The sequence below is a fragment of the Micropterus dolomieu genome, linkage group LG10, assembly GCF_021292245.1.
Source record: "Micropterus dolomieu isolate WLL.071019.BEF.003 ecotype Adirondacks linkage group LG10, ASM2129224v1, whole genome shotgun sequence".
NCBI lineage: Eukaryota > Metazoa > Chordata > Actinopteri > Centrarchiformes > Centrarchidae > Micropterus > Micropterus dolomieu.
Genome location: NC_060159.1, coordinates 12,858,019 through 12,885,557, shown reverse-complemented (window position 1 = coordinate 12,885,557; position 27,539 = coordinate 12,858,019). Strand labels below are relative to the sequence as shown.

Sequence of the window (27,539 nt, the reverse complement as noted above, 5' to 3'; positions counted from 1 at the left end):
GTAAAATATTAATATCAGATTTGCAGTAAATATATTGAAGTAATAAGCTTGATACACTATATGAATAAACACACTCTTATTAAAATTCAACCAATTTAATAATAATCTGGATCAAGCCACCAAGTTCTTAAAGAACTCCAGCACAGAGAGAGGATCACAGAAATAAACACATATAAATGCAACAGTTTGGCAGTTCTGGACGCAGAATGGGCCACATCAGGTCCTGATTCTGCAGACAGAGAAACACACATGAGCACATCGCTCTCAAACACTGCAGGTTGTTCACCAGTCACGAGCTGTGAAACAACAGCACAGCTCTGTTGGTAAATAAAAAGGAAAAGTTACGTTGCGTTCTCTGGCGGACCTGGATCAGCTGTAAGCTGTTTACAGGGCTAACGCTAACATTGCTACGTGGCTGTGTTTTAATGTTTTAATGACCGGGTCCGTTTGTTTTGGAGAGGAGACGACCTCTGAGGTAATTCGGCTTCAGGTAGAACCCTGTCAGGGCTCTGAAGTCGACCCAGAACAACTCTCATCAGCTGTTAGCTGTAATGTTAAACACTAGCAGGACTAAAGTTACGGTGCGGCTCTGTTAAAACTATAACTTAGCACAACATCACTGCACTGTAATAACATTATGCTTTATAAAATGTCACATAATTAACAAAATAGCTTTGTTTTGTTTTTTTTAAACCTGTCCTGCAGCCTGGTATAGAGTATGATGACCTGGATACCATATTGTGCCAGACAGATTTTACTTTAACAAGAGAGTATTAATATACTTCTTTGTCTGTTTTATTATTTATTTAATTATGTATTGATTTGTCGCCGGGCTGCACAGGGGGGCAGACACGGGGATAGGGGGGCACAAACAGGCAGCACAGAGAAAGGACAAGACCTGCAAGAGAAGGGGGATGGAAGGTGGGGACAACAGGGAATAGCAGAGGGAAACACCAATTGCAGAAAGCAACGAAACCTGCAATAGAACAGAGAGGGGGGCTTGGAGAGAAGAAAAACAACAACAAACAAACAAACAATAAAAATAATAATAACAGTAAAACACAACCAGCCGAACAGCAGCAATAAACAGCTGACATAGTAAGACAACTAAGAGAAAAATGAAAACAAGAAACAGTCCAGCACACTAAATGAGCAACACAGCACAGCCACGAGAGCTGGAATAATAACAATTAATTTAAATAAATAACTGAAAGAAAAGCATCAGGAATAATTCTACTAGGGACAACCTAAATTTGTTTGTGTCTATGTGTCAGACTGTGTGTACATGTGTGTGCGCATAAGCCTGTTAAAGAATGTAGTTGTTAGTGAGAGTGGGACGCCACGACTGTGCCACACTTACCCCAGCAACAGGCAGGCAAGAACCCCAGTAGCCAATAGGGGTGGGAGAAAGAAAAAAAAATTATAAATTACGGAAGAAGCGTAACCCGCGGAAGAGCAGCGCCTGGACCGACTGCAGCGCGCACACAACATAGACCAGTGCTTCCCCCCACCCAGCACCCTACCGCCGCGCAGCGAACAACCAAAACGCCCAAATGCCATGCAATCATCAACACCAATGCACAAGTGACGAGCCCAACGCGCACACTGCGCGAGCACGGCGACACCCAATGCCCAGCAGCCCCCTGCGAATCCCGCGTGCGAGGTCGGGCAAACGAGAGAGAGCGAGCGTAAGAACACGACAGCGAAAGCCAGCGGAGAGAAACCCCAGCAGCAAGTCCCAGCCCGGCAGCAAACGCACCGCACAGGTCACCGTGCACCCGCCAATAAAAGTCCTCCGTCCCCCCCAACCGCCGGAAAAAACTAAGGCTGCCAGCGCCAGCCGACATCCCCCATGCCCAGCACGCCCCCCGGCCGCCGTGCAACACCAGCCAAACCAGCAACGAGGCAAAATCAACTAGCTCAGCTGCATGCCACCACCAACCCACCCACCCGTCAAGGGCCGAGAACTCCAGGCACAAGCCCAGAACAAACCGGAGCACAGCCCTGCTCCGCATCCACACTGCACATCCCGAAAACTAACGTTATACTTCAATATCCAGAGGGGTCCAACAACTGGCCGACAGAAAAATGGGGAAGCATGGATCCGAGGCCAACGAAGCAAAACAGGGACGCAAACTGGTCCCTCCAAGCCAACGAGGAAATGCCTCCCCCGGACTCCAATACACAAACTAAACGCCCAGCAGCCATTCAGAGACCCTGCCCAGGGAAAAAGCACAGTGCATCAAGACGCATCGCCAATGACCCTACAATCCTGCCGCAGACCTCCAAACCGCAACCAGATCAACCCACGCAGCTCCCAGAGACCCCCATCCCCAGAAGCCAGGGCGCCCCGTGACCCCCAAAGCGCAAAGGACCCCAGACCACATGTCCCGGGGGAAGCTGTACCCCGCCCCGAGGAAGAACAGCAGAAAGCCGTGCCGGGAAGCTCCCCGCCACCAGGGAGCGACAATGCGGGAGAACCAGGCCAACAGTCCCCCAGCCCAGCCAGAGGCATCCCTCCCCAGAGTGCAGGCAGAGCCAGCAGCCCCCGAGGCCGATCTCATCCCTGGACGGGGGCCCAGCCCCCCCAGTCAAGCACCCCAAGGAGGAGCAAAAAATAGCTATATAATATCAGTCCAGTGACTGTTACCTGACAGTTGACCTGCCTCTCATTCTCCGGCGCTGGCAGTAACTCAGCCTGCCGAATGAACGAAAGACTGAGGAGGACCCATGTGAGCCGTGCGTGACAAATGAACGACTCAGACCTAGAGACCCACAGTTGAGAGTCGTGAACTAATCAATTCTGTTTCCTGTGCTGACGGAGCCCATGCAGCTGCCGTGTGACGAGTGAACTTAAGAGTCCAAGATCCTTCACGCATGCGTGAAAACGAACGAATCACTCACTGAGACAACCCGTTCCTCCAAAGTCATATACACGATTAGGTCTTATGAACGAAACGTTCTTTGAACGACACAACACTAGCTCAGACACTTTGGCCTCCGACTCGAGACAACCACTTTTCTTTTGAGGTAACGACGGTAACGTGAACGGCCTATTTCTGTCAGTCGTTTGTAAGAAGGCGATTAAGCTAGCTGCGCACACGTATTAAAGCCATCATGGTAAATCCACTGTAACGGACCAGCTGACAGGCAGGTTAGCGACTTTATCCCGTCAGTTTCCCTCTTTACAAAGACAAGTGTGAAGGCCTACCTGAAGAGAGACTATGAAGTCTTCATTTTACGCATTACGAGAACCACATACAACATTAATTATCAAGTTCAGACTCTGTTTAGACTATTAAATTTAGCGAGGAAGAACAGAACGCCTGGTTTTCAAAATAAGGGTGTCTGTATAGAGGGTATGCGCATTATGTCACAGAACGCAGTTACAGACAGAAAGAGTGAAGTAAAGTGACAGAAAGACAAGCAGCAGTGTTAGCTTGAATCAGCTAAAACACAAACAACACATCTAAAATGGGAAAGAGCTAGATCACTGGTTCTTTGGTAAGCAGTTAGGATCTCTGTTGAGTTCGACTGGCTTTAATTTGAGCGAATAATCACCTGATTTACTCCCAGTTTGCTAAACGCAGCCATGGTAACAGATGTTTTGCCACTCAGTCCAGCGTGTTCCGGAAGGGGAAGTGACATCAACACATACTCTAATTGGATTATATTCACAGAAAGTATAAAAAAAGTATTAAAAATGTTTTTTTTTTTAATCACATAAAGTATAAAACATATGTGTCCAATAAAAGTAAAAAAACAACAATAAATTTGTTAGGGGAATTACTTATTCTATCTTATATTCTTTGATTTAGGGTTTTTGGGAAAACATTAAAATACATTTGTTGACTTTTGTTGCTGTTTCAACACCATTTATAGCTATACAATAAGTTTATGATCAAATAGTTTATTAGAGCACAACATCGTTTACAAGGGTACCAAGTTCTTCATAGATAGCCTCTTAATTTTGCACCAAATTAATGCATTTAACTTTAAAATGTACAAAATTTTCTTAAGGGTGGGCATGCCCCCGGAATCCCCGGTGAGAGGGTTCAAGGCCCACCCACCATAGTCTCTTAAAATCCTGTGGGAAACACTATTTACACTATTTAGCTTAGCTAAACTAGGCAAATTATACCTGGTGCACACTAGAGGATTTTCAAACCTTATCAAATTTTTAAAAAGTGGGATACCACTGACACAATGACAGATTTAAACGATGTTTAACATTTTAATTATAAAAACGCACACAGCAGACAATTCAGTTAAGACGCAGGACCACACACTTAGCGTTTATATCAAATTATTTCAGAGTTGCAATTCCTGGGACTTGGGATCTCATACAAACTTGTGTGATCAAATATGACTTCAGAAATAAACAAACATGGAGGCAGACTGTACTTGTCAGTTTGTGGCAATTATGTATGCTACGTTTTGCAAAGAAAAAAAGGAGACTAAAAATGTGGATGAACTGATGGCTGAGAAGGGGTAGTCAACATGGTTTATATTTTATAGCGCAAGCAAAAACACATTAAACACATTGTCAGTTCACAATTACTCTATGTTGTGGTTTCTAATCGGCCCCCTGATTTCAACGTGTTTGATAACAAAATTGGGGTGCCTCAAATCCAGTCAAAATTATGTCTGTAAACCTCTTACCCTACAGGATAATTTGGGCCAATAATCTACTCCGACCAGCCTCAGATCAGGAAATACCCTGGAGGGAGGGAGGGACAAATCTGACCCAAAATTTACCTAATTATTAGGGCTGACCCCAAATAGTCGAAGATTCGATGCTTCGATGGGCAGAGCCTGATTCGACTGTCAATCTCATAGTCGAAGCTTCGCAGCGAAACAAGGATCATGCCATTTTGGCGATATGAGGGTGCGCAACGTCTGATTTTACATAGATCTACCAGTTTTCTCCCAATAAGTTAATATACAGCCTATTACAATACACATTTCAACATTTAATGTTGTAAATAAACATGTAAAGAGAAAAAATAACTTCCAATAAATGTTTTTAAAGTGCCTGAACAAATCAAAATTTGTAACCCTAACCCTGGGTCGTCAGTGCGCATGTGTAGGCATAGCGTGTATGTGTGTAGTGGCAGGAGGAAAACTTGATGAAGAGACGGAGCCACAGCTTCACCAGTGTTGTGCCGAGTTGACCGCACCTCACGAGACTTTCGGATAATTTATCACCGTTGATGAACCACACAAAGAATATTTTATCGTTTTTAAACAGCCGCTCCTTGAAATAGACCCGCGAGGAACCGCGACATGCATGAAAAAACTCTGCACAAGACCAGTGAATGGCAGGTGAGAGAGAGAGAGAGAAAATGGTCAACAATAAGCCTCAGTTTAGCTTCAGCTTGCAATCGCCATGCACAAAAACACACATGATTCGACTATCAGTCGACTATAGGCAGGACTTGACGATTCTGATTCGACTATGTAAATCCTTAGTCAGGGACAGCCCTACTAATTATCCTTTAGTGTGCGGCCAGCATTAGACTACTCACGATTCATGTGTCATGTTTCAGGTCATGGAAGATTTAAAGATCTCCTGATTAAACTTTTGAGTCTGTGCTGAGTCAAAGCATGGGCCGCATTTTAGCGTGATGCAGATGACACACTCGTTTATACTCACACAGAGTCGGACATGACTGCACCTTTCTGCCTAATTTCTATCACGGTGTAGCTCCGTTCCTTGTGAGTGAGGACGTGGAAGAGGGATAGTAGCCAGCAGAAGCAGGGAGAGATGTCGTGTATCATGTGCGACTGCATCCAGCAGCCTGGGACTAAGCGAGGACAAACATCCCCTGTTGCTGACTGGCTGCAAATGTGTTCTGCTCAAAACAGATCAATCGTTTGACTCTGCAGTTGAAGCCAGAGCTTTAAACTTTTTGATTTATTTTATTTTATTTTTTAAATCTGTGCGACAAATGCCTGTCTTCCTTTTTCTTTTTTTTTTTGGTCATTTTCAAGTTGTCTGTGTATTTCTGTTGAGAAATTGTAGTATTTTGGGGTTATGAAAAGCAATTTATATGAATTATTATAATATATTTATCTTTTTTATCATGCATCACTCATGTCAATTTCATAGTGACAATTACAAGAAGGATGGCGGAGCATGGAGACTCTTAGACACCTTCCACTTCTGCATACTACCCAGTACCCTCCATTCATTCAACCGCTCACACAAAACTGGTGTTTGATGCTAACCTGGTAGAGAGTGTGGTTCTGGTTCTTGAAGCAGGGTATGAGGAGAGAGTAGATCTGCAGAGAGTAGTAGTAGGCAGCGAGCTGGAGTGACAAGGCAGAGTGACATTGTTTCTCGAAACACCTGTTAGCATCCAGTACCTGGATAGATGGGCAGAAATATGGACATATATGGATAAAAAAAGTAAGTTGGTTGTGAGATCCACAGAAATCAAATTTAAAAAAATCTTTTCATAGTTCAGTTCATAATGTCAAAAAATAAGCTATTTCATATCTACATATCCAGTTAAATATTCAAAGACCAAAAAATAAATAAATAAAGCAGTGTTCATGGTGTCAACCCATGCAGAACTTCGAGGCAGTTAGTCAGTAACATAAATCTAATCCGATAGGAGTTCCGGGAAGTATCTACACAATATCTACTAAACACTACAGCAGTTTAGTGTTTCACTGGAGATGTGGCAAGTGTTAAGACTCATGACGGACTTCACTTCCTCCATTTGAAGGCAAGGCAAGTTTATTTGTATAGCACATTTCAACAACAAGGTAATTCAAAGTACTTTACATAAAACATAAAAGCAACAGGGAAATATAAAAAAGTTTAAAAGCAACATAGGGAAATAGAAAAAATACACATTAAAATATAATAAAAGTTACAGTGCAGTGTACAATCAGGGTTAAAAGAGTTAAATGGAAAATAAAAACAGGATGAGGGGTTGAGCAAATAATTGAGTTACAATTATTTTGAGGAGAATAAACAGAGAAGTACACTTAATCTACGCTAGTCTGTACTTGGGTCCATAGCAATCTTTGGGTCCACTGAAACTCCAAAAACCCTCGGACACTACAGAGAAACCAGGACATGTTTGTCCCCAGGGCACTTTGATCCAGTTATACTCTGGACCCACTTGTGCGTTTACAGGTGGACAGAGGTTCCTGCAAATCACTCGGGCGCGGGATTTAAGACCACTTCCTTCACTGTGTTCAATCTCACTCTCATTATATTTTCACTCAATTACCTACTCATTTCCCACCGTGTAAATATTTAATTAAAAGTAATGGTAAAAAGCTAAAAACAAAGAAAAAGAAAACAGGACAGTAAAAGTTACCGTACAGTGTAAGTTATCAATCTACTAGTTAAAGGCAGTGGTAAAAAGAAAAATCTTAAATATTTTTACAGTTTATGCAGACCTGCAGGTATCTGGGAGTTTGTTCCAGATATACGGAGCATAATAACTGCACGCTGCTTCTCTTGTTTAGTTTTGACTCTGGGGACAGAAAGAAGACTTGTCCCAGACAACCTGAGAGGTCTGAATGGTTCATAACGAAGCAGAAGATCAGAAATGTATTTTGGCCCTAAACCATTTAGTGCTTTATAAACTAAGAGCAGGATTTTGAAATCAATTCTTTGACATACAGGAAGCCAATGTAAAAACCTCAGAACTGGAGTGATGTGATCCACCTTTTTGGTCTTAGTGAGGACTCAAGCAGCTGTGTTCTGAATCAGCTGCAGCTGTCTGATGGATTTCTTAGGGAGCCCTGTAAGGATGCTGTTACAGTAGTCGAGTCGACTGAAGACAAATGCATGGATACGTTTTTCCAGGTCTTGCTGAGACATAAGTCCTTTAATCCTTGATATATTCTTCAGGTGATAGTAGGCTGACTTTGTAATTGTGTTAATGCGGCTCCTCAAATTCAGGTCTGAGTCCATGACTACACCAAGATTTCTGGCTTGATTTGTGGTTCTTAACATTACAGATTGAAGTCGAGCACTGACTTTCAATCGTTCCTCCCTGGCTCCAAAAACAATAACTTCAGTTTTATCCTTGTTTAATTGAAGAAAATTCTGGCACATCCAATCGTTGACCTGCTCAATACAGTTACTCAGCACTTGTATGGGATCATAGTCCCCTGGTGAAATGGTTATGTAAATGCAAGGCCAATGTTTTGTTATGTTTAGTCTCTTGCCGTGAGGTGTGTTTTGTGCACACCAGTTATACCTGGTTAAGTACCTGGCAGATAAATTGTGATTACAATTTTCAAAATGAAAGCAAAACCACTTAAACTTGTCTTGAGTATTGTTTTCTACCTTCTGGAAAGAGATACGATGTTGTTGCAAAGTCATCAACGCTTTCAGCCTCTGTTCATTAAATCAATAACCTAATTAGAGCCTGAAATACGACTCTCTGTGATGTGATTCAGGGACCACTGGATAGGAAACCAGCAACTCCGTTAATAGGACATTGATAAACATCAGACTAAATTATTACTCCACAAACACCACCAGACTTAATGAGAAGTACTGTATGTTTTGGGGTGTGTTTGCTTGACTGACAGAGGCCTCAGCCTATTGAATTCAGCCACGGCATTGGCCACGTGCTCCTCTCACCTCGTCTGCAACTGCGACTTTTAGCCTTTGACAAGATAACTTCTGAAATCAAAGCTTCAAAACATCCTTTCAGAAAGCTGGAAATAGGTGTGCAGATAGGAGTTGGCAATAAAGTTGAAACTCCACCTGACTAAAGAGGGAAGGGGCATAGAGCGTGTAAATGGTTCACTGAAAACAGATATTTATTAGCCTGTTCATGAGGATGAGAACTATGTTGCACTCAGATCTTGTAGTGAAAGTGTGCGTGCGGTGAAAACATTAGAATGCACAGGTGAGTACAGGGCCATGTGCGTCACACCTTGTCTTCCTCCAGTTTCTGCCGTCGCTTCTCCTCCACGGCAGCACGTCTCTTGTCCTCCTTTATCCTCTGCTCCTCCAGTCTTCTCCTCCTCTCCTCCAGGTGCTTCTCATAGTGTTGCCTGGCTCGCTCCTCACGCGCCTGCCACTGGGCCTCCTTGACAGCTGAGGCATGTTGCACGCATCAACACACACACACAAAGTTAATAGTGACTTGATGCATTTGCATGTTTTCACGTGCTCACATGCTAAAAAAAGTGTATCATATGCACATACACATGAACACACGCAGGCTTACAGCCATAACGTGTTGGGTCAGCTGTAGATCATGTGTCTAGGCTTTAGTCTCTCAACACAAAGCAAATCCCTCTGCCCCTCAGCTGGGGCCAGAGGTATGACCACTGTACAATACTATGAACACAAACACACCTCAGCAATGAAAACATACAAACACAGACAGGCCACGACTTCCTAAAACCCATCTGTTGTGGCATGTCACTCACATGCTCCTACAAAAACCCACTTTCAAAACACTAGCCTCCCTAAACCCTGTCCCATGGCCTGAACCCTTATGTAACATTGGTACCATGGCAACAGGGGGGGTGCTTGGCTTTATGCAACAACCAGAGAAACAGGCACTTCACCACAGCTACCAACCAAGTTCAGTCATGATGTGTTGCAGGGGAAAAAAAAATAAAATATAAAAATAAATAAATAAAGAACATGAGGGATACATTTAAAGCCGCTTGCACACTAACGTACAGTCTACTCTCTGAAACACACACACACACACACACACACTTGAAGAATACACACCATTCTGTTTCTCACGCTCCCCCCGGCGCTCACGGGCTAACCTCAGTTTCTCGTCAATCTTGTTGAAGAGCAACGAGTCTGCAACACAAGCAACTGTTAAACAGCAGAGAAAACTACTCAACTACAACTGGTTTGAAAGAGATAACATGTGGGAAATAGTTCCCTGTATACCAGTGTGACTTACCTGTTTTGGTGGCAGCATTGTTACTGGGGCTGCTGCTGGTGGTGGTGCGAGTTGGGGTGGGGGTGGGTGTAGGGGTCAGGGTGGGAGTGTAGGTCTGCCCAGAGCCCGAGGAGCTGGGACGGGTGGCTGAAGACGATCTGCCATCCTCCGGTTTATACTGGGAGTAAGACGCTGAAAGACAAACCAGACAAGTGTCAATAACACCAAGACATGGAGAGGGGAAACGAGACTCAGAAAGAGAGGCCGAAGGACACACAAAAGAGAACTGCACATTACTGACAAAGTATTATCCATTTACCAAATACCCATTTACAATATGTGTTGTCATACGTCATAAGGGGTTATGATTATGAAGTTAGACCTGAGAGGTGCCTGGAGGAACCCATACAAAATGGTAATTTGGGTATGAAATAAGACACATAGCAATGTCAGGCAACAAGCAAGAGTGTGGTAAGCGCAGTGCACAAGTAAAAGAGATACTGAACAAGGCAAGTTATGTGAATGAAAAACATTAAGGCCAAACAAATGTAAAGTTAAACCACCTTCAACCTGACAGTCTGCATGGGTTTCTTATACTGCATCTAGGGCATTTAGGGATTCTGCAGTGTAGCCTGACATAAAACAAAATGGGGTAAAACAGTGTGTTCCCTGTATTCTCACATGTTCCCAGTGTGTTGCAGTGTTTCCACTCAGCTCAGGGCAAAGCTATTGATTAATGTTACAATCAGGCTCAGGGTGACTCAGCACTTTCAGGGCCGCCTCCTGCACAGACAATGACTACTCAAATCAGACTCCCCCAGACTACATTGCCAAACTACTACACGTAGATTCTACCTGAAGCTGCACACACTATTCTGCAATTTTACATATGTCAACTATGACGCCCTAGACATGTTATAGCGTATACTATAACTATTAAAATATAGCTAAAGAAAATTCAAGCTAATTTATTAAAAACATCAACACAACACAGATAAAGGCCTAGGATGAACCAAACATTTTCTAAAGAATAAAACTGTATCTTTGATGAAACAGTCTCAACTCAAGGTACACCTGCTAGCTTTTGAAGTTAACAGTTATTTTGTGAGAAATGTTTTATATTTACTTATTTCTACACTTTGTGGTTTGTGAAGTGGCATGTTGCAGAAATATTATAAATCTAAAGCGACAGTTCTGTCTCCACCCTAACACATGGAGATGTTTTACAGTAGTTCACAAAGGATATGCTGGATAAAGATGTGAGGTCATAGATGCAGAGGCATTACATTTCACGGTCTATGGGACGGCCACAGATGTGTGTGCACAAGTATTAAAAGGTCTACCCTGCCTCAGGTACACCAGCCTTGGAACCGGTTTCATACTGACCTTTGTTAAAACAGTAAAGGCTGGGCGCAATAATGTCTAGTCAATATGTTCCTTTCCCTGAAATACATTTTCCTTAAAAGATTATCCCATTGAGAGAGGAGTATATTGCGCCGCAGTCAAATAATGCACAGGGAATTTGTGAATGACTTTCGGGTAAGCACTATAACAATGTTACCAGGATTTAATTAAAATATGTATGTAATTCATCCAGTGGCTCTTTATCGAGCAACTTCCACAAGAGGTCATATGTCCATAAATAAAAAAAACCAAAGTCTGGTACAAAATAAGGAGCTCTTTCCATTTGTGCAAGCTAACTTCTGGTGACTGATGGAATAGACCTTCTGACAAGCTGAGTAGGCCAGACAATAAGCTAGTGGTGACAGGGTAGGGTCAGTACCACTTTCCTCAATTTGACAACTTGACCTGGATCACACTTCACTGAAAGGAGCTGGTAACAGGCACCTAAGAAACAATTCCCTTCTTTAAAAAGTTGGGCACAGAAACAAAGACACAGGAGACAGAGGAGAAGGAGAGGGACAGAGACAAATGGAGACTCAAGCAGTGGGAAAAAATATGCTCCATTTAAATTTAAATGAGAATCTGTGATTCATAAATAAAGCATGCATGTATGTAGCATTGAAATAATTAATGACTGATCAATATAATGTACCCACTGCTACAGAAACTGGTTAAAAAAAAAAAGTTATTCTTTTGGGAAATTTGGATCGCTGCAGCAGGAAGCAGAAATACGATATATCGGAGCATACATGAGAATAACAAAGAGGAATAGCAATGAAAACAGGTGTGTGTGCATTAAAGCATAAAAACAGCACAGTTTGTGTGCAAGATACAACGTGGCCCATATTCACATTACTCTGATAAGGGGGCATCTGGCTGTTATTCAAATTGCATTGGTAAAATATCAAAGTATTTGCCCATATGACACACTATATTCTGTGATAAAAAGCATAAATGGCAGGGACAGATAATAGATGCCGAATGATGCCATGTCAGAGGTGTGTGTGTTTGCATGTGTATGTATGATACAACACTTGCCTTGTGAGTTTAGAGACAAGAAACAGACATGCACCGTCATCATTTTTGGATTCTAAAGTAGCAGATTGATGAAGCTAATATAAAAAGACACTTACAAAGCAGTACAGATGCATGAACACATACTACATTATAAAAAATACAAGAACGTGCATCTGACTGCCTACATCAGTCAACTGACATCTCATAACAATCCTATGGCCATTCCAGCTTTGCTCAAGGTGGTGCAGCACCATTCTTACTTAAAAATAGAAGTCTATGGATGTGGCTTTGCATGGCCCAGAGTCCCAGACAGAGCGTACCAAATTAACAAAAAGCCAAGAACTGGGGTCATCCTGCATATAGAAGAAGAGGTCAGCTGAGTTCAAAGGGTATCCTGTGGCTCGGAGCTGCAGATGAGCCTGTGCACAGAGCATACGGTTTTAGTTTGGCAATACCATTACCGTAAAGAATGAGTGACTTAAATAAATCACAACTTATAAATAGAGAGGCTGTATACAGTATACAGACAGTTTTTAAATACAAAATTGGACTAGGACTGAGTTGTGGTTAATAAAACTCCATTCTGGACTTATGTCAGTGTTCAATTCCCACATGTAGAAGAGAGTCCCTAACCCAACTTCACTTTTCTGCATCCTCTCCAGCTCGATCTGTCTTCACATCCCTTCCTACAACATGTTTTTGCACAGGAAAAATGGCGGATTTAGGACCAAAACCAAGTTCCGCCATTTTACTTCAATCGCTACACTGTGCAGAGGGTGTCCAACTGTACTTATCAGAAACTTTCACTCAATAGTTTATTGTCTCCCAATACACCATCACATGCAATCCTTAACCATCTGCTGTGGTGAACTTTTTGCTGGTGCATTCGTTCCCTGTAGCTGCATGTGACAGCCTCGTCCATCTGTTGTAGAGGTCATTAAACAGACCTCAATAAGCAGCAAGCATATTTGCTCGTGCGCACTAGACAGCCTTTGCAAACACACCAAAGACAGTTTTATTTAGAGCGAAGTGCTAGCTGCCAGTGATAAATGTCCACCAGTTAACCTCCAAATCAACAACCCCCCTTTGCTACCCTTACACATGAGCTTCCTCCATGTTTTATCAATCCCCCAAAAATGTATTGAAGCACTGCAAGGTCTCCTAATATGGAAAAGAAAGAGACACTCCCTAGACTGGTCCTGTATTTTTACAGTGCAGTCCTGTATATTTTTAATGTTCTAACTTTTTTTCAACACACTGGATTTCATCAGAAACAATTTAAGGTTTTCAAATTCATGTTTGGTTAACAGTGTATAACTTGTACCCCTTCTGAAAGCTGAATGCCTGTGCTTCATTTACAATCCAATATTCTGAAGTACAGAGCCAAAACAAAACTTGCCTGTTACTTACAGACTGCACTGTCCTTGTGTTAAATTCATACCATGTGCCTCATTCAATCTGTGCTGATGATATATGCAGAAGTCCTGGGATCAAATTGCAATAACTTACCTGAATTTTGGTTCATGATTCCAGGGGTGTCAATGCCAGGATGGGACACGTTTGACCCCTGGCTAGTGTCCCCCTCCTCCTAGTCGGATCTGAGGGCCAGAATCAACGTTCCTACTTCCTGAAACCATCCTACACTGCGAAAGATAAGCTTGAATCCAAAGTCCACGGTGCAGTGAAGGGGACGAAAGGAAAAGCAACATGAAGAAATGCCAGATAACTGAAAAAAGGACCACCCAAAACTTGACTTTTTTCAGAGCAAAGGGGAAAGCAGAAAAGGAGAAAGAGAGAGGGGTCAGCTTTGGTCACAGTCGTTGAGAGCTGACTGAGACAGGTTGTGGCTCTCTCCAATCCCCATCCTTTTGTCCATACGTGTGTGTGTTTATGTGTGTGTGTGTGTGTAAAAAAGAGACAGAGAGTGAGACACAGGGAGAGTATGACTGTTTAATCTGCCCCTCCCTCCCCTTGTGCTGGTGTGTGTGTGCGCGCACTCCCCACCCCCATTCTATCTGCAGTCATTGGCAGTCAGATTAAATGGTCAGAGTTAGCGATTAATGCTGTGCTGTCGGGGCCAGTGGGCAGCAGGCAAGCACGCTGTATGGCTCCTGCCTCTCCTGCAGCCTGAGAGCTAATCCTCTCACGTTGCTAATGCTAAGCTAAACACTAAGCTCCAGCCAACAGAGAGGCAAAGGGAACAGGGGGTGGGGGTCCTCCTTTCTAGCCACAGGACAGGCAGTCAGGCCTGGATAACAGGTGCCTGAGAGGACGGTGCTACTGCATTTGTTGCACATGGATTTATGTCTCAAGTCAACCCATCACTCATTATGGCTTTTGAAAACAGAAGAATAGAAAGCAATGTTGTCCAATATTGTCGAAATGTTAATAGAAACTTATAAGCAACTTGTCGTTGATATTGGATTAGAATTGGCATCGAAATTGTGATTAAGGATCACTAAAAACAGGGTTACCCCCAGGATTCTCAAAGTTAAATTTAAGACTTTTTAAAACCTTTTTAATACCAACTAGGATGATATTTAAAACCAACTTCACTGACATATAATGAAAAATCTGTATGAATTTTAAGCTTTGTAAAATTATTTACAAAGTTATATGAATTTAATAAAACATTTTATTATAATTCATTAATATTTAACACACTATAGCTTTTTCGAGTGTGTTTGTATTTTGATATGAATCAAGGTCGTCACTTGTGTTGAAAAGTGGTGGTGACATGTCCCCAGTATCCCCAGCGTACCTATGAAATGAATCCAATATTTGTGCACTAAGAACTTTTAAGGGGTGAAATCAAAAATACTAACAAATTGTGCAGTATGAGTTGTTACAATTTGTGACACCTTGGCTAGATAAGGTAATGTAATATAATATGCCAATTGCTTAAGTGATTATTCATCCTGTTCGGTTTTTGCATCTTAAGGCTGTTTGAAGTAGTATTATATAGTATTGGCTTGAAAGCAGCGGGGATAAAGAGTTGGGCTCCGGTTTGTTTTTTCCTCGTCCCGGTGATCGGCGCATCTAGGTGATATCGGATGTCTCCATTCGCATAACGTTAACGTTACCCTACAAAAGTAACGCAACGCCAGAACACAGTCATCCACAACTGTCTCTCCGTTGCTGTTGTACATTCACTGACTGCAGGCGGGTCTTCCAGCTCCGCTGTTTCATTAGCGCTTGCCAAAGTGTGAACTCCACTTTTCCGTGTCTCTGGCTTTCTGAATTTCAGACACGTCCCCATTCTCAGGCGACGAGCTAGAGTTGGCGTGTTAGTAGCTGATTCGCGAACAGTAACGTTACCTGTACTGACGTCAGAGTCACACCAAACGGAGTAAATTATAAAGTCACACACATAAAAAGTGACGTTACGGCATTTATTTAATCCTACGAAAGAACACAAACAAATTTAAGACCTTGGTAAACGAAATTTAATACTTTTAAGGCCTTATTTTTTTAATATGAAATATATTAATATGAAATTTAAGACATTAATACTTTTAAGACCCCGCGGATACCCTGAAAAAGTACTTTTCCTTAACCAATGTCAATCAAAACTCTATCTCATCTCCATCCCAGCTCATCTACTATTAAACATAATTTATCCACCCAATCACCAAAGACCGAGCCATGCTTTTACACCCCTAAAATGATGAAGTGCTTTGAGAAACTGGTTCTTCAGCACATAAAAAAACACTATCCCAGCCAGCCTGGACCCTCACCAGTTTGCTGTCAGAACCAACAGATCTACAGAGGATGCCATCTCCACTGCCTTCCACTCAGCCCTCAGCCCTTGAAAAAAACACCTACATCAGAATGCCGTTTGTGGATTTCAGCTCTGCATTCAACACAGTCTCCCCCATGAAACTGATCAGCCAGCTCAGCACTCTGGGTTTAAATACAACACCCCAGCCCAGGACCGGAGGGCTCTGCAGCAGGTGATTAAAACTGCTCAGAAAGGATACTAAGGACAGTACACACCCCAGCCACAGCCTGTTCACCCTGCTGCCTTCTGGGAAGAGATATAGAAGTTTCTGCTGCCACACCAGAGTGCAGAGCAGCTCCAGTGATGAAAATCACATAAAAAGTCCATACATTAATTTTACATGCAGGGGAGTAAAGAAGGAAGCACTATTCTTGATAAATTAATAAGGTAGGCTACACTATATAGTGCATATGTTTATTAACTTTTTAGCCTACTCCATGCACAATACATAAACTTGGCATCTTTTAAAGAAAGACAGTATCACAGCATGACTGTCACTTTAAAATAAAGGCAAGTGTCAAACTATTTAGCAGTTACCTGATACACTGACCTCATGCTCACTGCAAGAGCTGACAATCATTGTAAGGGCAGAAAATTGTTTTCTTACACTTATCTTTTATGCTCAATCTCTCACCAGGAATACAATTTCCATGACAGTCATCTCTTCATTTCCCCCTTTCTCTGCATGCATACATGCATGCTTCCCCCATGAGCAAAATGTAAAACCTGTAGGATAAGAATCATGTCTTACACTAAACTGAAATGCAATTAATTATCAATCTTTGTGATGTCTTGTTCTTTTTATATTATTTAGCACAAATCATTTTGCTCCATGAAGTCAGGTTATCTTAGAGCTGGGTAAGACTGTATGACTCAAGCTAAGTAAATAATGTAATAATAATCTTTTATCTCATAATAATATCTGATCACCTTCCTGTCTCCTTAAGTCAAAGACCCAACCCTTCCTCCATCATATAATACAATCTCGGCAGTATCTTTCCTCACGACACTCACGACATGAGGACTAGGGGATCTTTTCATAAGAGGGGAACCCACTCTACCGCTAAGCCAAAACTGTATATTATGTTTTCTGTTTTAAAGACAGTAAAGCGGCATGAAGCAGATTCAAAAGTACCCTGAAAAGTTCAATTTACTCTCTGTATTTTAGTTACCTGACCCTCGTCAACACTGGATGAAGAGGTATTAATGAATGATGCAAATCTTTTGCCTTCAGTTTTTTGTTCTTAATAAGTTCTGGAATAAACCCAAAACTGCAAGAGAAGTTAAACATTGTACCTGCTGTAACTGCAGAGACATGCTGTCCTGTTGACTGACAGCTCTGCTTACTGATGCATTATAACCACATACACGCATGAAGTGGACTGCACCTTCACTCATCTGCTGCCCTTGCGTTGACCCAATCTTGCCTTGTCAGCTGGTTTCCACTCATACACACACGTCAGCCACCTGACTCCAGATGGCTGAATTTGATGGGTTAAGATGAATTTTCCTCTGCAAGAGCCAACAGCACACACACACACACACACACACGTAACTCACTGACGCACAACAATGTAACACAATTACTTCCTTAATATCCAAGCTCCTGGCACATGTAGTCATCATTAACATCCTGCTAACTAACTACACGTGTACAATTGTCTTTAATGCTCCACAATTTCAGATTAAATTGTCTGCTTCTGTGGCTCTCCAGAGACTGGTTAAATAACTCTCTGCCCCACTTGCCTCTCTGTCCCAGATATTAATGCCCTCACTCACACACAGACAGACACACACATACAATTTAATAGTTTAAATGAAGCTCAAACAGTATAAAGTACCAGAGCACGCACATTTATTGTGCTCTCCACTTTACACCCATCTGTTTCCCTCTATCCTTTCCCACCATACCTCGTTTCTTCCTCCTGCAAGCATCTCTCCGTCTCTGTCCCTCCTCTTCCTCAGTGATGGTGAAGAGTGCCGGGATGGCTGAACGGCTGCCTCCCTTCCTCAGCTTCCGTTTGCCCCGCGAGCACCCACCTCCTCCACCTCCTCGTTCTCGTCCTTTACTCTCTGGCATCGCCTGCCCTGTTGCTAACCATCGAGCCCCTGGCTAACTCACCCAACCCCTGCCCATCCCACCCTGCAGTGGTTGGTGTGGGGGAGGGTGGGGGCAGGTCAGTGGTGGACGCCAGAGGGTGGCGGTGGAGGGGGTCACCCCTAAAAGCCTTTTTTCTTAGTGAAGATGTAGATAGCTAACAGGTAAAGCTAACAGCTAAATTCTCTGGCTGCACACTGCTGCTCTGTGTCAAAAAGCCGAAAGAAGAGAGAGGGGAAGAGAGAAGGACAGAATAAAAATGGCAGGAGAGATGCAACAAATAATTAAATGTGGTAGAAGAGTAAAGAATGAAGTGCAGAGAGATGATGAGAGAAAAGTGTGAAAGAGAGAGAAACAGACCTGCTCACTGTGACAAGTCCATACTGCCTATGATGGCAGTGCCAGGCTCAGAGACAGAGACTGAAAGAGACTGAGTGTGCGACAGAGTCTCAGGATGAGCTCTTGTAGTCTGGCTTAGAAAAGAAAACTTAATCCACAAGACTGGCTCTGTTGAGAGCTGGAAAAAATTGCACTTCTCAACTCCCTCACTTCTCAAGAGATAGTGCTGCTGTTGTCAGTACTGTTTCTGCAGCACCCCCCCTTTTCCCTCCTCACCTCTCTCATGCTGGGCCTATTCTGTAAATTCAAACTTGTCAGAAGAATCACATCACACAGGCACTGGCTGTACAGTACAGTACACACACACACACACACACACACACACACACACACACAGATAATAGAGGCCCACGGGGCCATTAAAATATTCAGTGCAAATCCAGCAGTGGAAGGTGAGCCGGTACCGGTAAAGGGTTTCCTTGACAACAGCAGCACATGGACCAATGACGCAGTGGAAGAGTGGAAGCGAGAGAGCAGAGGACAGGCACACTTTAATGCAACGTACACACACACACACACACACACACACACACACACACACACGCCTATGCACTCACACTAAACCAAACAATGCAGCACTGGAGCTGGCTCTGTGGAAGCAGTGTGTTCAGAGAGCACATGGTATATGGCTCCGCCCCATTCTCCACTTAAAGAGCCATTGGCTATTTCACACACCACAGCTTTACAGTAGATATGGAAATATTTGTGTTACTTGCTCTTTAAATTCAAAGTACACAGAAGTAACAATATGCAGTGCATCAATATTTATATCTGAGAAGTATTACTGCAGTTGCACTGCAGTAACAGATCCTAAGTTGTGCATCACTTTCATTTCACAGACACTGCATGTGCACATACACTGACACACACAGTAGGGTTGGTCAGATGGAAGGGAGGTAGACATAATGGGGGCTGTAAAGTTATAACAGGGTACATTATTGGAGGCCTGTCCAATAACAGTGTATGCACACGCTAATCTTGCACTAAATCAAATTACACACATAGATTAAATAACCAGCTTGACAGTTTGAAATCTTCATGCCGCCAAGACACTGTGGCTCAAAAGAGCTAGGCCAGAAAATGATTGAAGACTCAACCACTTCATCCTGTAGTTGGCCTTACATTTAGGTCAACCTTTGCAAAAGAAAAAGCCTAATATAGACTATTTCAGTGCAGAGTATTTACAATAGAACACAAACAATTTACAGGAATTCGGGACAAGACCTGCTGCCTCATCACCTTTGGGAGCACATGCTGTCCAAACACAGATATTCATGAAAGAGAAATCTGATCTTTGTCCCTGCAGGATAGAGTAATGCTGTAATCCTACACTAAGACTTAAACCGGATAGGCTAGGCTACACACCTTTGTCACACCTATTGAATATGTGTATAACAAAGACAGATGGAAGACAGGAAGAGATTTAATACTTTCATCGTTGGATAAACAGATAAAGCCAAGTATATAAGCTTAGTGTTGTGTTATTTTTACTTGTAAATGTAAACAGCAATATTTTTGCAAGATATACCAATAAGCTAATTCTTGTCTGTGTTTCTTACACTGACATGAGGTTTTCACAGTGTAAAACTGCAATAGTTGTATTACAAATAGGCCTTGCTTATTTTGATGACGTCAAGAAAATGAACACATCATCATAATTTGATTCTAAAGTTTACTACTGATGTCCACAGAGATGCCTCCACACAAGAAAATCCTACAACCCACATGATGTGGACAAGACGACCAAACAGAGGGGACAATCCAGATTAGAAAATAATATCATGATGGCACTGCAGGTGAAGAGGGGCTGCAGGGAAGAGGACAGTCTTTCTCGCCATTCTGGGCGTGTGTGGACACTAAGGTGTAACAACGAGCAGAGAGTATCAGTGCTTGGAACAAAGCAAATCTCAAGACCTTAGGCGACTCGGTGGAAAAAAAAGAAAGATGGCTGTACGCCAAATACCTTGGCAGGATGAAACAATAAGATATGTAAAAGCTGTCTATCATGCAAACGAAGGCCATATAATAAACTGATTAAAAATAAATAAAGCAACAGACCCTGCTTGAAGGGAAGAGTATGGTGATAAACTGCAATACTCTCAAACTTAGTAAGTGACCAAGCTCTGACGTGTCTCTAACCAGTAAAAAATAAAAAATATTTGTCATCTGATCCAGAAAGAGATATTAAAACTGGTTTTGCCAGAGTGACAAATATATAGAAGCATTTGTGCAGGCATTTTGTAGGGCAACTATTGGATGCCACAGATTGGAAAATGGCACATTTGAGAAAACAGTTAATAACCCCATAGAACAGTGATCACAACATTAAAGCCAGCTTCACTGTCGTGGTCAAAGGCACAATGGTGCATGTGGATTGTGTATCTTAAAGTTCACAGCAGCATGGGAATAGAAGATAAATAATGTATGTGGAAGGAAGTTGTTCATGAATTCTAAGTTACTGAACTGAAAGAAGATGAAAATGGGTAGGTAGGGAAAAAATAGTGACCAGGGAACACAGCTGCTGTGGTAATGTTACCATGTTGAGTCTTAATTGTGAGCTCATAGAGTATCTGCAGTGGCATAGGTGATATACCGAGATTGTATATATATATATATATATATATTTATCAATGTGGCACGAGTCCTGTGGAGGTGTTGTGGACCTAACTCAGTTGAGTAAACAATAAAAGATCAATCACACTGAATAAACTCAGTAACACACACCAAGTGAACCTGTACCATCTGTCTTAGGGTTGTTGGGGATGTTTCTTGCATCGCTGTCTTGTACAGAGCAGTATTGTTTTTCAGCACTTGGTGCAACAATTCGCAGATTAACACATCATTAACATCTGAACTTTGTAATGCTAGCACTAAAATAACTGTATGTCACGCCACATTCTGTTAGAAATCTCACTTCATGAACCCGGCATACGCACCTGTCTGTAAAACACTCCCTGGCCAAATGCATACATTCTTAACCTCTTAAACTTTACAACTAACATATCCTAATTAGACAAACCAAACATGTCATAATATATTAGGGTTTAACTCGCATTCTGACAATCAAATGTCACTGTAAAAAAAAAAAATGTGATGAGCCTTCTAAATCTAAACACATTTCTTCAGTAATTTAAATATGCGATTTGTATAATTCAAATCAAAACAGGGCATCTGATGTCCAGTTTGTGAAGTTATTTACTAAAGCAGCAAACGTTGGCACTGTCAACACTTTAGCGTTTCATCTTCTTTCATCATTTCCTTTCCTCAGTGATTGAGCACTGAATTACAAAAAAAAAAAAGGTTCATCCACGATAGACTCTTGTTTCTTTGATTTTGGCGACATCACTGGCGATAAGTGGCCATTGCTTTGGTGCTTTGCCCTGAACAGAAGCAAATGATTAACTAGACTGACAGCAGCTCACACGCTGTCAAACACACCACACACCATTTTATTTTGCTTGTAGGTTGTACCGTATTGACATTAACATGACATACTACTTGACAAAAGTGTAACAGAACAGTAGCTTAAAAAGCGTGCTGTAAGTTAACGTTAGTGAAGCTATGAGTGGTCATTTTAAGTACTGGCAAACGACGAGAATATATATTCACAGTTTGGGGTCACATGTGTCCTTTTATCTGATGTTAAAGAAACGTTTTGGGATATTGACAAGCCAGCCTAAACTGTAGACCGAATAAAAAATGTTTTTAAAAGCCACGGAGCAAAGTTGTAACTTTAGCCTAAAGACATGTGAAGCTTAGCTAACGTTAGCGTCTGCCATCCCATGAACAACAACCCTCTGTTCATTTCCATTAATTCACCTGTCACGTCAACTGAACTCATTTCGACGAGTTGACAAAATGTCAGCAACAGGTGTCAGCCAGCGCTGAGGGGAGCTCAAAAAGTCTCTCAACAAAGGGTAAAACTGAAAAACAAAGTGTAGTTTATAGAACATGTCGTGTTTAATAAACCTAAGGCAACCGGTTGGGTGAGTTGGTAGATAAATAATCCCACTCCCGTGACTGACCCGGCTACGAGTACTAATTTACTTGAGTCTGTCTGTAATTCAGCGTTCAAACACCGACAAAATCAACTGAAGCCCCTCCGCTAATTTGTACCTAACTGCTTAGATAACAGTTCGTGTTCTACAAAGTTTGAATGAACTTTTCCGTCGGTATGAACTCACCTTGGGACTCGGGAGGAGATGCGTCGCTGCCATCCTGGTCCGCCATTTCTCCTGACGTCAGCTGAGAGGGATCAGCTGCTGGAGTGATCCTGAGACAGACCGGGCACCCTCCCACGGACAGGTGGGGGACGACACAGGCAAACACCTAATCTAATAACAATTACAATAAGCTGCTACCTGTAATAGTGCGTTATAATTACATACTACGGGCAGAATAAACTTATCTCTCACTCATCAACAGGCTAGTCTTTGTCACTCATTTGCTTCATTTTGAGTCCTAACTGCACCTGAAAAGACAATAAGCTTGACCTGTTGCCTTGCAGAATCTGTACTCTTGCCTACCTAGCTAACACATGTTAAATTTGGTTATTTCTGTCTGAATTATGATGTTTGTACTGCTTTAAAACAGAACTGCTTAAGATGGGGCAAGATGTGCAGGTCTGTCAAAAGTATTATGCTGACATCTGCTGGCAATGTGGGTATTCCAACAGTGAAACCATACAATGTTTTTTTGACCAATAGTTTGGTGTCTGTGCAAGTTTAGTAAAACTGTCACATTACATTTACTGACTTAGCCTTTGTAATTATGTTAAGAGCGGGTATTTCATGTCGCCGTTTGACAATAAAAACATCTGCTAAAGGGAGATTTTTAGAAATTAAGTTACTGTGGGTCTGAAAAATTTAGGCAGTGGACCAAACCACCCTGAAGCATATGAGGCGGGAGGGTATAATCTTTCAAAGCTTAAAAAACGTATTGGACTCCTAGCAGAGAAAAAGAGCTGCACCAAATACACTGACGGAAATGATTGCAATTCAGTAGTCGCTGTATATTGGCAGGGACATGACCATCCCTACTAAATTCTACACCCTTGATTTATAGATAATGAGCCACAAAAAAGAATCACAACTCTGTCACACTAAATCAAACATAAAATCATTCAGTACTTAGCCTAATACAAACATAGTAAATGGATAATTTATCAGTATAAAACAAACAAATAAACAAACATTTATTATATTTAAGCCAATCTTGGGGGGCCGACAAGATATTCAAGAAAGGCCTCAAAAATATACCTCTAATAGGTTCTAGGGATTAAAGGGAAATATCAAGATTGCCAGAAATTTAAATGTGAACATATCGTAGTTTACTTAAAGGCCCTGCACACCCACCAGGTGTTTTTCAATAACTCTAGCTAAAAATAACCAAGTCACCAAACTCCAACGCCTTTTTCACAGAAAACATTTTGACTTGTCATAGCAGGAAAAGCCCAGTTGTCACTAAAAACAGTAACGATGGCTTCATACCTGGAAGTGTCAGAGTAAAGCATGACAGTGTCACAGCGAAAAGTTACTGTGATCTTTCAAAACATCTTCCATGAAAAAGGACTACCAGCGTTGTACCAGGTGCAACAATGTGAACATGAGTGAGAGAGCTGTCAATGCCAAAAATGTTACCACAATCATTCGAAATCTCTAATTATCACGATAAATGTCAAATCATTTTCTTTCAAGTTTAAAGGCAGATTTTTGCTCTTGAGTGAAAGTTAAAGTAACCAGATGGTCAATTTCAGTTTTAAACTATTCTTTATTGTCACAACATGACACACACATGCCAAAACAGTGGATCGCTTAATAAATCTGAGGTAGAACAATTCTAAACAATCATGATCAAATCTTTTTTCGACAAATATGCATGATTAAAATTAAGTCGAATCTTTTTTTCTATCCTTTCCTCAAAATTCAAATCAAATCAAAATCAAATACATTTCAAAATAGTAAAATTAAGAGCTGGTTCATTCGTGATTCAAATTACTTAATTAGTTTGCTGAACATTTTTTATATTGAGGAAAACTATATCGCAATAATTATTTTTGCCCAGGGGTTTTAACATGTTATTGTCTCATTTCCCAGTACAAAAGATAAAATTGTGCCTTGTTACAGTTTTACCCTGACAAATATGAGCTATTGTGATGTTTGTAAACATATTAATAGCCCTGTGTATGATAAAGTTGTAGCTGTCCTGTGAAATTCATGTATCTCCCAAAAAAACAGCCCTGTTTTTAGCTTTGTGATAATGCATTTTTCTGGTAGTCTAATGGTAAGTAAAGCATTATTTAGATTAACGAGTAGGAGTATTTTTTAAACCCAAAAAGGAACACTTAATCTTTCAGTTTGTATGAAAATTTAAAAATCAACAAATTTGGAGATACATGGTTTTCACTGGACAGTGATCATAGTAGCCAAAGGGTTTTTACAACCCAAAAAATCACGTTATTAATGTTGAATGTATTACAACCATATGACCAACAGAGGGAGCCCTCCTATTACATAATAATGTTTGACTCATCAAAACAACACTCAATCACTTTGTGGAGGCTCTGTAGGTTTCATTGATACATCAATAAGATGTTTCAGTCACAAGATTCAGCTCATTGCAGAGCTATTAAAGTGTATTCAGTATTGTTTAATGCCTTAACAGTAACAGTAGCTTTGATGTGTTGCTTTATGCATTATGTCACATTACTAAATGAATCAATTCACCAGACATCAAAATCTGGTGTTTGACAGAAATGTCATTGAATAACATGAATAACAGTGCATTGAAGTATAAAGGGCGTTTCACCTCACAGCTACCTTTTAACAAAGAAGCAAATCAATTAGGCAAAATGAGACGTGAGAGAAAACTAAATCAGACCACCATCATTTCAGCTAACCCAGTGATATTTGAGCAAGGATTTACTGTTCCTGTTTGAATGTATGCTAATATCCGCTCATATCGCTGCTATTTGCCAGACTGTGCAGGCTTTCCCTCCCTCTGGACCCCCAGTAAAATGGCTACACATTGGTGCACAGAAAATGGCAACCATGGTAACCAGCTGTTTGGCAATTCCTCTGATGGAGGAGGTGGAGGAAGGAGATTTTGGCCTGTAGGTATAAACTCCCAGACTTCCACACTGACAGACAGACAGACAAACAGACAAACACTTCTGGGCACCTCTGTGGTGTCTGACGGGGTTGGAGAGAGAAAGGATGGGAACATGCTGGTCGCAAACAGATAAACTGTAGGCTACTTATTCAACCCTCTTGTATAAGGTTAAGGTTTAATCCAAACTCCTCATCCCCCTACTCATTTTTGTGTTTGATTGTTTTATTTGCTGCTTGTGCGGGAAGGGGAGGCTAGTCACGAGGTACAGGGTTAAGTCAGTAGGTTTTGGTTAAGCCTGGGGTTCCATTCAGGGTCGTGTGTGTTTGACTGTGTATGATGAAATCCACCCCAAACTGTCTGTAATTGGCTCCCAAGGGAGAGGAATGTCCAGATTCTCCCAACACAGTCAGGATAAAACCCACACCATGAAAAGAAAATACACGCTGAGTATTTACCTGCTGAACTGAAGAGAGGGTTTGCTTGACCTAAATGTGTACAAGATTTGAAGGGAATGGATGTCAGACGTTTCCACTTTGGGACGCTTATCCTCTGCTGATTAACGTTCCCAGCTCTTCATGGAAGATCAACTAAGGCGGGGGGTGGGCTGCGGAGGAATAAGCAGATCGAGGAACTGATTGATTTTGAGGACAGGCGGTCTCTTTGCTTCTGACTGATTTAGTTGGATTAATTTGTGCGCTAATGAGTTTTGTGTGTGTGTGTGTGTGTGTGCGCACTTGCACAGGGCAGCAAACATCAGCGCAGAGGTCATATATGTGTCTAGATTAAACAGGCTGGTTTAAGAAGGAACAACAATACAGGATGGATCTAGTATTAAAGACCCTTAAAATTTGGTTTCAGATCTTACAGTAAGGATTTTTATAAAGTATTAAATGTTCATTACTCAGTTTAGGGGGAAAATAACATCTTATTATTTAATGGTTTTATTCAAGGGTGTAAAAACACAAGCCAATCTGCTTCAATAGGACTGTGTAGACGTGTTTGATCAGATTTGATTGGCAGTTTCTGGCAACATGAGCAGACCAAACCCCACCCACTTCAAACCAGTGAGACCAGCACAGACAAAAACACAAATGTGCTAATCCCTAATGTGAAATAACCAAAATAGTTAGGCAGACAATGTTGTGCTCATGTTGGACAACATCACTCATGGTAAGAACCTGATTGAGAAAACATGTTTTTAGGGCTTTTAAAGTCTCTGATGAGGGCCATATTCTTTAACTCACACTGATTTGAATTAGAGGAGAGTATGGGAAATAACCACAATCATAATTGGAAATAAATCCATAAATCAGAAACATTAATGAAAAAAATAAAATCTGTTTTGTGAAAGCGAGAATGCCTACAAATTTGAATTTGAGTGTCTCATATAACTAAACTTTCTATTTGTATTTACATTCTGTAGGTCATTAAGGCATCTGTAATGCTCGTGTAATTTGCAGTATTTCTGACTGTAATTGAAGGCAGCATAACAGCTAATTATGTGGTGCTGAACAAGCGTAGAAAGATCTAGTAGATAATGAGGTAAACAATGCATAAGCTGCAAAAATTCCATGTCAAACCAGCTTGCAGAGACAAGCCGCTGTGTTGACGATACTAACACATTGCCACCCACGAAACACCCAGCTCATCAAGTAAACAGATGTCAGTGTGGTGGTGATGTCACTTTAGCAATGGATATTCAAGCTGCAAATTTTCACAACTCCCTTAATCTTTTTCTTGCATGTAGTGCCTCACAAAACAAGAATGTACTTGATGCTTAATAATAAAGGACATACAGGTTTAACTGCTGTTATCTAGGACCCCACGTGCTGCATTT

At 41.5% G+C, this 27,539-nt stretch overlaps 1 protein-coding gene across 9 annotated transcripts in view; it reads right to left on the bottom strand.

The window, feature by feature from the left end:
• map7b (microtubule-associated protein 7b) overlaps positions 1-22,926 on the bottom strand; it is a 35,960-nt gene extending 13,034 nt beyond the window's left edge. For 7 of the 9 annotated variants that reach the window (XR_006826722.1, XM_046060486.1, XM_046060487.1 and 4 more), the window contains exons 1-4: positions 22,777-22,926; positions 9,915-10,085; positions 9,731-9,808; positions 8,916-9,079 (exon numbers count right to left, since the gene is read on the bottom strand). Coding sequence is in view for 8 of the 9 variants with exons in the window: in XM_046060486.1 (XP_045916442.1) it covers positions 8,916-9,079; positions 9,731-9,808; positions 9,915-10,085; positions 22,777-22,822 (459 nt within the window). In the remaining variant the exon portion in view is untranslated. Of the gene's footprint in view, positions 1-8,915; positions 9,080-9,730; positions 9,809-9,914; positions 10,086-12,574; positions 12,624-13,823; positions 13,931-22,776 lie in introns of those variants that run through there. The other 2 variants (XM_046060491.1, XM_046060488.1) reach the window with 2 other exon arrangements.
• Between the last annotated feature and the right edge of the window lie 4,613 nt (positions 22,927-27,539).